This window comes from Anabrus simplex, chromosome 14, assembly GCF_040414725.1.
Source record: "Anabrus simplex isolate iqAnaSimp1 chromosome 14, ASM4041472v1, whole genome shotgun sequence".
Lineage (NCBI taxonomy): Eukaryota > Metazoa > Arthropoda > Insecta > Orthoptera > Tettigoniidae > Anabrus > Anabrus simplex.
Window position 1 is genome coordinate 39,344,308 of NC_090278.1, and position 12,044 is coordinate 39,356,351.

General features: G+C 40.2%; 1 protein-coding gene across 1 annotated transcript in view; it reads right to left on the minus strand.

Moving 5' to 3' along the window:
- Ythdf (YTH domain-containing family protein) overlaps positions 1-12,044 on the minus strand; it is a 115,544-nt gene that overhangs the window by 43,575 nt on the left and 59,925 nt on the right. The window contains exon 4 of the mRNA XM_067158468.2: positions 719-2,596. Within this exon, the coding sequence (XP_067014569.1) occupies positions 719-2,596 (1,878 nt within the window). The remainder of the gene's footprint in view (positions 1-718; positions 2,597-12,044) is intronic.

Genomic DNA, 12,044 nt, shown 5'->3' on the forward strand with positions numbered 1-12,044 from the left:
GCCGGTAAGTATATTTTCAAAAGCCTAAATATGTCTAGTTTTAAGATTACAGTAAAAAAAGCCGAAGATTACAAGGAGGGGGCGGCATTTTTAGCTGAGTGGCTTAGCTGCTGGCCTCCCACCGGAAAACTGAGGTTTGAATCCCAGTCAATCCTGGGCTGAGAATGGCATCCGGTCTTAAAACTCCAGCCAAAACCAAAATGAGCAAGGGTGGCTTCAGCAACGCCAGAAATAACTGGGATAAGCTGAAGAAAGTTGAAGTTGAAGATTACAAGGAGCTTTTTTTTTATACAGACCAAATTGCAAGATTAAACACAAAAAAAATATGTTTTGCAAATTTGTTAAAAGTTCTCTTAAAATTATTTGAGGGGCATAAGCAGACAGTCAGGCACTCTACAGAGAACAGAGACATTTTTATTTTTTGTAACTTAAAAGCATAAATGGACACACACAAGACAAAGACAGTTTAAGTTCTTACACAAGCCTTTGATTTCCGTAATTCACCACAGAGCACTAAATTAGAAGGCTTCAATTTACTGAATTAAGTTTTTATGGTCTGTAAAGACTTGATTCAACATGCAGGGAGAGTAATTACTTGTAGATACATTTCATCAAACTGAAATTTTGCCTACGATAAGATGTATTCAAATATAATAAATCATCATACTGTGTATTAGCGCTACATTCATTCAAATTCTAACTGTAATAATGCAGTTACCTTCTGTTGTTGATGGCCTCCACCACCTCCTCGCTCACCACGTCCAGATCCCGGGCCACCTCCCTGATTCGTCTGCTGTCCCTGCTGTTGCGGAGGCCCACCAGGTTGTCCCACCACATCGCTCACCACTTTGCGGCTATCCTCCTCCTCCTGTCTCTTCTCGTAATGAACAAAGTCATCAAAGATGGACGTGGTATGATGATACATGTGCAACACCCGAAGTACCTGTTTACCCTTTTCGAAAGGAACCTCCTGAGTGTCACGCGAATTAGTCACAGGCTTATGCTCGTTGTTCTCCAGCCGGATGTGCCTCAGTTGCGCATTAGGCACATCTTTCACATAGATCCAGCGCACGCGGAACTGTCCCTTCCACTTGTCCTGAGACCACACAGAGCTAGACGAATGGTAGTCCACAGGCGAAACCATCTGTGCCATACCGCAGAAATGTCCCGAGCCATTCACAGAGAAGAACAAATAAACTGTTCCACCTTCAGACTCACGCTCACGATATGCCTGATCCAGGCGCTTGTTGCCATGCTCTGTAGAGCACCAGATCTCGTACTTAATCGAACGGTGGATGTCGTCCTCAGAATAAGATTTTATCACGAAGAATCGGGCACCTTCAGCCATTAGGTCAAAATCTGATGGATTGTAGTTGTTCTTGATGCGCAGTTCATCCAACACTGGGTGTGAGGGTAAGGGAGCAGGCACCATAGCTCCTCCAGGGTGTGGCCCTGGAGGATGTTGTTGCTGCATATGATGGTGTGGAGGAGGAGCACCACCACCTACGCCTCCTCCGCCTCCCTGAGGATGGTGAGGGTGATGGGGATGATGCGGTCCTGCGAGGATCGCCACCTGTCCTGGATGGTGTGGTGGACCACCAGCCGGTGGATAGCCCGGTCCGCCGCCCGTAGGGGGTCCTCCAGCACCACCTCTCGGTCCGCCACCACGCACTGGCCCACCCCACGCTGGTCTCACCGTTGGAGGAGGAGGTCCAACTGGTTGCTTGTTAGGTCCACCTAAAGAACCACCCCCACTGCCATTTTTTCCCTCCCACGTGCCAATATCCATGTTATGCTTCCCCGGCACCATTGGTGGAGGAGGCATACCAGGCCCCTTCTTCTTCATGCCACCAGATGATACTTGAGGCTGCGGCTTGGCAGGCTGTCCAGCGATGGTCGCCCACGTCATTTTCTTGGGTGCTGGTGCAGGAGCAGGGGCTACCACATTTGTTTGCACTGTCACCATTCCACTGCCTCCCACCATGCCCACGTCCACCATACCTCCCCCCGATTTCCCCACCACCACATCTGGGCCCTGTTGGCCCTGTTTAGACAGGTCCTTTCCATCAGCAGACACCTTCACTCCACTGGATGTCACTCCACTCCCATTGCTGCCGCCAGGTGTGTCCGACAGTCCCAGACCTTGCATGCCCTGTTCTACCGCCTTCAAACTATCCACACCACCTCCGGAGCCTCCCACGCCGGGAGCAGTCGCAGTTGCCGCACCATACATGCCATCTCCACCTCGATAGTAGTCCTCATAATGGGGTTTGCGTGACATTGCTGCCGAGTTACCCCATGTTGAATAGTCCCCATTGCCATGAAAGTAGTTAAATCCAGCAGCTGCTGCTGCAGCTGCTGCGGGCTGTCCAAATGCAGTTCCAAATCCACCGCCTCCCCCTCCAAACATACCATCCATGCCATAGGAATCATGGCCCATCTGGCCTCCGTAACCGCTCAGGAACGTCATGGGATCGCCACCATTGGACCACGTGCCATCTCCCACGCCGAAAGCTTGGTATGGGAAGGACGTGCCGTAATAGTTGGACATGTAGGGGTCTGACGCCATCGACGTGGAGATGGGGGTATTGTAACCCTGAAATAAACAAATTTGCTTGTCAGCAACATGTTATCAATGTAATATGTTCTTTCTCGATTACACTAAACAGAAATCTTAATACATGCAATGTTAAAAGAATAGTTTACAAAAGAAAGGAAAATTAGGACATCATTCTGGAGGCTAGTACACATGATCTTATATGAGAGATTCCTTCTAACGTATCTGCCTTAAATAAGTCAAAAATCTAAAAGCCAATTCTTGATTGTAATTGATTATATTAATTACACAGATGTTTTGGTCAACTTCAATACCCTGTATGTGAAGTAGGTTCTAGATCCTAAATGGTGGCAGTTCTGGCTGCGGCTCCGAGGAGTTCCCAGACTTGCCAACATTGGCATTACAAAATATTGGTCTGGATAGGTTAGGTATGACTAGAGACAAAACTATTGGTCTGGATTGGTTAGATCCGGCTAGTGAAAAAAACCTTGGGCTGGGGACAAGCACAGCCCCCCAGTTAAGGTCGCGAAGCGGCCAACAGACCTCTAGCATCCCCTGGAGTACACCTAAAATGTGAAAAAAATTTTTTACTAAGTGTCAAAAAGTAAGGTTATATAAATGATGTTCTGCTGTTGATATTACATCTCAGATTGAACAGGCAAGGACTGCATTCAAGAGAATGAGTAAAATCCTCTGTAACTGGGACTATGATACTAATCTCCATCTCCATTTACTTCTGTGTTATGTATTCTCAGTCTTACTCTATGGTGCCGAGACCTGGGCCTTAACAGAGAACACAGCCAAAAAACGTTGATCCTTCGAGATGAGGTACTACCAACACCTGCTCAAAATATCATGGGTTGATATAATACATAACACTGAGATATTCCAACAACTGAAAAGGAGCCAGAGGCGAAGCAAAACATCAAAAAGAAGAAACAAGAGTACTTTGGCCTTAACATTCGAAATGATAAGTATAGACTCCTTCAGCTTATGTTACAAGGAAAAAGGAAGGAAGAAGTAAAAGAAGCAGAATATCTTGGCTACAGAATCTACGAGAATGGTATGAACTCGCTACCCCCGCTCCTTCCCAACTTGCTGAGAAAAAGAATCAGATTGCCCCGATGACAGCCAGGAGGAGGAGGTTACAAATCGCCATATCAGAATCAAATGTCACTCTTTCCTTATTTTCACACATCATGCAAGCTCTATTGGGAGACAATATGAACATTAACTTCATCACAGCCGGCCAAGACGAACAATGAAAATGGTGGTAATCAGTAGTTTGAGGCTGTCTCAGTTTTAATACTTTTTAGGGTGGTCGCATCAGTACCTAGCCAGCATTGAGCACATCTCCTCTCCAAAAAGCAAACCCGGTATCGAGGCGCCACAGATGTTTCCACTGTCACCTCTATCATTCTTTACCATAGAAACTTATAACCTAAAGTTGTTCTTTTGTGATTTGATAATATATTAGTGGACACGTGCTGCTCAGCAGCATTTGTTATAAATAGGTCAGATAACTCACATGGCTGCATGGGATCACATTACTAAGGATGAAAATCACTTACAGTATAGGCTATCAGAATATTAATGAAATTGTCAGTCACTTAGTAACTCGCTAAGTACAGAATGTATTGCGTGTTAGGGTAAATCTTCGCCTTCAATTATTGGAGTGGTCATTTAATTTTGATTTTATGATTACTCAAAGTTGGCTGAACTTAGAGACCTATCAATGTCTCATGATTCACCGGCAGGTAATTCCGGAGAGAATAAAACAGAAATGAAGCAAATCAGTCCAGTAGAACGGATGGATTTGCCAAAGCTGTTTTTAGTATAAAATGTTTTTAGTATATTTAGTATATTAAAAGATTTTACCATTGGATGAACTCCAATAACATTCATGTTTGAGATACTGCTCTTGCAAAATATCTGTTTAAAATGACCTCCAGTTCCAGGATTGGTTACAATCAGTCCATATAGAAAATCTTTATACGTACACTCAACCGCACAAGAATTGGCAGTCACAGAAGATTTCACTCTTTAAAAATCTCTCGTTTGAAATAGAATTACAAGTATTTTCTCTTTGGCCACCAGCTATCAACAATTTACAAATATCCCTGCATTTCGAGAATGTATAAAATTAAATATTTTTGTGCGGCTGAGTGTACCTACAGTCTAGATTAACAGAATAAGTCATCAAAATAATTCTAATCCAACTACTCTCTTTTTGTGTCTTTTTATATGTAAAAAAAAAAAAAAAAGGAAAGACAAACAATTACACCAAGAAAAGACTTGACACAGGCACAGGATGTAGTAATAGCAAAGGAGATTGTAGAATTATCAGTACAGAATATGAGAAAAGAAAATCATACAGATCTGAGTCCTGAAAGATGACAATGAATAAACAACTTGAGTATTGATGTGGAACATGGATTTTGAAAATACATGCCATAAAGTAGCCTTCTCAAGCTGTGTACAAATTTGAATTGCAATGTATAGTGCTAGACCAATTCATGAAAACCTCAGAATTTCATTAAGTTTTGATTTTGTTAGCAGTGAGAATTATGTCTGTATAGGTAAAAGCTAGCAAGTAGAATGCCACTAGAAACATCCCTTGCAGGACTGCATTACAGTATACATAGTCTATAGGCTACCAGAAACTGTTCTAAAACATGCACCTTGACTTCAAAAATTCTTAAAACAAGTATCACACACATGGAATGCTTTGACAAAAAAGCACCTTTTGATTTTGGTTAGGTTAGAGGAAGAGGAGACTGGTACAATTTCAAGATAAGTTTGTAAATTACAAAAAGTTCAAAGAACCACTTTCTGTACCAATTTAACAACTACTTCCTTATTGCTTTATTTTCAGCAATAAATGCTCAGTTGATGCAAAAAAATACATACCTTAAGGAATGTTTGAGAGCACAGCACTTACAACAACTTTTGGCTAGCCACAACACTTCACACCATTTACTTTCTTGCATCTCTGTAATAAATCTTGTGGGTCTACACAAAACCGTTTGAAGTTTTCCCTAAAGGCCACTTTGGCAGCAGGTTAGTGTAGTTTGCGAGTTTTTCAGACTAAGGAACTACCTGCTTCCATTAACACTAGAACCGCCGGAACATATTGTATACCTAGAACCGCCGATGCGGTCATTTTGACCGCTGTATTGGAATTATTATTTTTATTCTAAATACGTATAGTAACTCATTGTCATACTTTCAAATATGTGTTACTAAGTTTATAAAACATTAATTATGGGATCTAAAGCAGAAAAGAAACAAATTATTTCATTGTATTGCAAATGTAATATTTTCTTAATTTATTACAAACACAGATATGTTTCTCTAAAACACACTTATCTAATAAACAAACATTGCTTTTACTTCAAATTCTTTTAGTCTAAACTGTAAAATAGTTATTACATATTAACAGAAAAGAAAATTACTGTAACATTTTATTTAGTGTAATTCATGACCTGAAATATGTTCGCCAAATCCACGTACCACACCATATTTTTGAAACACTGTCTTTCTTTTCCTTTAGTGTATTTGCACACGCTGATGCAATTCTGCGTCTTTAGAAGCAGGAACTACATACCACGACCTTAGTTATGTCCTTTGAGCAAGAACCACACACTCGCTGTTTGCACTTTCTGCAGGTAAAGTTTGTCTTATTCCTGCATTTCTTCATTTGGCATTGCCTCCTCTGTACATTTCCTTCCACAGGCTCCCTAAATTCGGGTTCTCTTTCCACATACTTAGGTTTCGATTCCATGTACCCCATACGAAGCTCCTCTGCCAGCTTCAGGATGTAATTTCGGCGACTGATCTTCTTCCCGGTCACTTTTTTGAAAATGATCCAGGAATTGATAGCTGCCAAGTCAAGAATATTATGAAATACATGAACAGGCCATCTTCGGGTAGCGGATCGAACAGTATATTTTCTTCCCATTTGATCCACCACGTCCACACCATATTTTGTATTGTTGTAGAAGTCTACTGTTTCGGGAATCCTTTTGGGATTAGCTTGAATTTCAACTTCTGAGTGCAAAGTACTGTATAGAAGGACGTTCTTGTTTCGTTTACCTTGATAAACAGTAAATGTGTCATTGAAATGTTTCAGGAGAGTTGAGTCGTAAAGACTAGCTTTCATAGCCTTCACAGCTTTAGGTATTTCTCTCCTTGATCGTCTAATGGTTCCAACAATATTCGTACCATTACTTTTCAACTTCTTACCAAGTTTCACTGTTGTAAAAAAGTTGTCTGTAGTCACGTTTCGCCCCTTCTTTTGAAATGGTTCCATCAACTTCATTACTACGCTTTCGGGAAGAGTCTCGTCACGTCCTCTGAGATCGTCTTTTCCTAGGTAAGGAAACCCATTGCACAGAAACTTTGAGTCAACGTCCACAAGAAGCCAAAACTTAATTCCAAATTTATCTGGTTTGTTCGGCATGTACTGTAAGAATGGACACCTTGTTTTGCTTGGGAAAAGCTGCTCATCAGCCGTCAGATTTTCACCTGGAATATAAGTCAATTGACAATTTTCAATGAATTTGTTCCATACTTTTGATACTAACGCAAATTTATCAGTCTTCAAACGTTCTGATCTTGTAGTTCTGACGTCGAAACGCAAAAATCTTTGAATTTCTCGAAAACAATTCCTCCCCATTGTTTCACTGAAGAATGGTGGCCTCCACTTTTTAGACCAGAGTTCATCAAGTTCAGTGTTACTGGCTACAAGAACACCATGAGCATACACTAAGGCAATGAATGCCTCCAGTTTTTCTAAACTTACACTCCACAATTCATTACCTAGAACACGTTTTGCTTCCGTTTCCGTACAGTGTTTGATGTGTTTCAATATAGACTCATCAATAACAAGACGCCATGCACTCGCTACACTGTCGTCAGAAACATGCCGCTTTGAATATGGAGTAGGTCCTGGATTTTCTTTCAAGATGTTGTGACAAGCCATCCTGCCAGGTGTAGTCTTCCCAAACTCTCCTACAGTCCACTCCGTGATGCCGTCTGTACCTAGCAACGTATTACTTGTTCCTGGGAGGCTTGTGTTGATTCGTCCCCTCTTATTTCCAGCTTTTCGTGCTACATTTTCTGCTGCTGTAATAGAACAATTGATAACTTTCAGTTCTCGGCCTATACCAGGCATAATTGCAGTCTAAATGTTGAATTTGAGTACCAAAGTTGAAATGTTGACATCAAGATAACGTATATCATTATTGTAACTTACCTGGTTCAACAATTTGGTATTCAGCATCATCTGAATCACTGCTTTCAGAATGGACACTTGGTTGGTAGTAATCTTCGTCCGCAGCTTCTTCTCGTAGGTCCTCTACATCTGGGTCACATTCAACTTCAGACATATCATCTGGAATGTCATGCAGTAGAGTGAGTAATTCTTCATCGGTAAGGGTCGGTGGTCTACGAGCCATGGTCTGTGACAAGCTGACGAAGCTGTGGCTCCAGACTGCCGAGAGAGATTAGTGGACAGTTGTCCCAAGGTTGTGATTGGCTCACGGAGAGAGGAGGGGTGAGGGAGGCCTTGAAGGGGATTGTGAGAGCGGAAGAATGTTCGCTACTCTCAGAGGAGAGTGAACCATTAGCCCTCGTAGCCGCCTTTCAATAAACGAATAAAGAGGAAATTGAACAATGGCCGTGCGTAGACTATCAGAGTTTCATTGTTGTGCTTACATTATTGCAGGGAGAATAATTATAAACAAATATTATCTCAACCAGAGGAATAAGCACATGTTCTAACACATTTTATTATGATAATCAATACAGCGGTCAAAATGACCGCTTCGGCGGTTCTAGGTATACTCGTTACCTACGCCCTATCCAATGACGCAAAATTAATTACATTTAATACGGATGATTCTGACCGGTAATCAGGAAAAGTCACTGAAGCTCTTTACAATAGGACAAAAAATGTGGTCAAAAGAAGGCTTTGAAAATGTGTAGCGGTCATTTTGACCGCTCCGACGGTTCTAGTGTTAAGATGACCGATGTAAAAAAAAAAAAAGCTAGATACCAATTTTGGTTTGACTTTATATTTCTCTGCTATTTGCTTTACGTTGCACTGACACAGATACGTCTTATGGCGACGATGGGATAGGAAAGGCTTGGGAATGGGAAGGAAGCGGCAGTGGCCTTAATTAAGGTACAGCCCCAACATTTGCCTGGTGTAAAAATGGGAAACCACTGAAAACCATCTTCAGGGCTGCTGACAGTGGGGCTCGAACCCACGATCTCCCGATTACTGGATATTGGCCGCACTTAAGCGACTGCAGCTATCGAGCTCGGTACTTTATATTTCATAATCTGACTTTAGTATATTCTTCTGTTGGCTTAATCTTTACACAATTTGATCATTTTAGCAAATATTTTGTGAACAGAAGATGTATGTACGTAATAAAAATAAAACTGCTAGATACCAATTTTGGTTTGATTTCATATTTCAGACTCTGACTTTAGTATGCACTTCTGTTGGCTTAATCTTTATGCAGTTTTATAATTTTAGCAAATATTTTGCTAACAGATTTGGCTGATACATTTTGCATTTTAATATTTCTTCTGAACAATCAGTATGCTTTATTACCTATTACATCAATTTGTAACAGGCCAAATAGAATGAGATGCTGATGCTGGAGGATTTTGAAGCCAACCCGTCCATTTGTAAGCTCTGCGACTGATAACAGTTGAGACAGTCCCTTCAATGGAGACTACAAATTATGTTTAAATGCAAAAGAAAGGGCTTTTACTTTGTCATAGTTCCCTTTGTTTTGGTCTGTTTGTAAAATGGCAGAAGGGAGATGCATATACTTCAATATCTCAATATGCACACCGGGTGCAGAAGCACCCCTGTAAATAACACTCCCGAGGAATTATCCAAGACCGACTCCAATCCTCCGACCTTAATGCTACTCTCGATCATCAAAGATGGCGAATCGAGTAGCCGGACATGTTGGAAATGTGGGTTTGTTTTAGTTTGTTGTAATCGTATGTAGTCTCTGTCATTTCATGCATGCTGACGATAAATGTTAGTTTCTTTGTAGAATATAAGTGTGGGAGTGTATTTATATGAGTCAGTGGACACCTGGGATCTGTACTCATGTGCAGTCATGCGAGACTAGTGTTTGTTTTGATCGTGTTATGTTGTTAACCAGGTCTAAGTCTAACTATGCCAATGCCTCTCAGACAATTATTCTTAAGTTTTCTACGGAATAAAACATTAAGAGAGAACTGGAGTAGGAATATACATCGTGATTATTTTGAAGTCAATGATAAAACTGTAGTCTGCATATATTATTTTGAAAATAAGTCTGAGGTTAGGGAAGATTTTTCTCTAATTCCAAACAGTGAACCTATTCGTGTTCCTCAAAAAATATTAATTTAGATAGAATATAATTGATATTGTGATATTCCGTCAGTGCCTATATGCTTTAAAGAGTCTAGTGATTTAGATGCAAGTGTATTTTACAATAATCTGTGCTTGTCTGCGGAAATGTTTGGCTGGATCTTGGAGTGTAACAAAACTTGTGTGACAGATGGAGCAATCTGTATACTGTTAAACAGAAGAAATAGTGACTTGAAGGGCTTAGCTGGGTTTGTAACGCAGGGTTTTACACTACCAACATCCGATTCATACTGTGGTTATCTTTTATCAAGCAGACTGCACCGAACCGAAGCTCGTCCATGTGGTTAAGTATCAGTTTTTAGAGTCAATAGAGATTTTGGCACTCATGATTTTTAATGCGCAAAAACCGATTACTAGTGTATCTTTAGTGTCTGAACATTTCATTACTAAGGTTACCATCATTGTGTGAAGTGCTGCTATGCCATGTCAGCATTACCAGGGCCGTTCATTGGGTTAACATAATCATTTCGGGAGTACTTTGGCCAAGTGGCTCAGATGGTTAAAGCACTGACCTTCTGACCCCAAGTTGGCAGGTTTGGCTCAGACCAGTGGTATTTGAAGGGGCTCAAATACATCAGCCTTGTGTCGGTAGATTTACTGGCACGTAAAAGAACTATTGCAGGATTAAATTCCGGCACTTTGGCATCTCCGAAAACCGTAAAAAATAGTTATTGGGACGTAAAGCCAATAACATATGAGTAACAACACAGTAAATGTTTCCACCTATTCAATACAAAATATATTCACAATATTTTAAAATTACATGGTACTAGTTTCGACCCATCTAGGGGTCATCAGCCACATCAAAGCAAAGATCACTCTTGACGAAATCCTAAGAACATGTTAATTTTAACAGTAAGATTATTATGGAATAACAAGTGAATGTGGTAAATGAAAAGAGATGGTAGTATGGGACAGGTGAGTAAATAAATATACAAGGAATATACAATAAGAGGTTTGGAACAAAGTATAAAAGGGGGCTTAGTGTTGTAAAAATTATATAATCATGGAAAACAGTAAGTCCTTATAATGAAGATTGCAATGTGAAATGACACATATAAAATTATATATGGCTTACGAAGAGTGGAGGTGGTTTAGGAGGGGAAGAGGGCTTACGGAGGGGCTGAAGGGTGCGGGAGAAAGGGTAATTGTCTCGGAAAAGTACCTTTGATTAAATTTAGGATTGAGTTTTGGTTGGCTGCATTATTGTTTCTGAGGAAAGTGATAAATAGATCGAAGAGTATGTTGGGTTTCTCTGAGATTTCATTGAGATTGCGACTGGCGTTAAAGTATTGGTCTAGGTGTACGTAGTAATTTTCCATTATGTCGAGTAAAGGGCCCTTGTTTGCTAATACGAGGGTTCGAGGACTTACTGTTTTCCATGATTATATAATTTTTACAACACTAAGCCCCCTTTTATACTTTGTTCCAAACCTCTTATTGTATATTCCTTGTATATTTATTTACTCACCTGTCCCATACTAACATCTCTTTTCATTTACCACATTCACTTGTTATTCCATAATAATCTTACTGTTAAAATTAACATGTTCTTAGGATTTCGTCAAGAGTGATCTTTGCTTTGATGTGGCTGATGATGACCCCTAGATGGGTCGAAACTAGTACCATGTAATTTTAAAATATTGTGAATATATTTTGTATTGAATAGGTGGAAACTTTTACTGTGTTGTTACTCATATGTTATTCTCAGTTCAATACGGACCAACAACATGAAATTTATAACCCTTAATTAGTAAAGCCAATAACATTATTTCGGGTGTACTTCCCTTTCATTGGGTGCTGAATATAAAACTGTCCACGACTTCAAAACTAAGGCAACAAATTATGTTTCCTAGTTCTCATGAGAGCGAATAAATTGAGGAATCTCGCATCTTAATTTATTTTGAAACATTCAAAATGATCTTATAAATATAATTTTAACAGTTTTATCATGTATTTTCATCTATCCAGCCAAGTGAAATAGGATAAGAGAAAACACTATTTGACAAAATTACATTTCTTTTCTAGTAGAAAATATGTGAT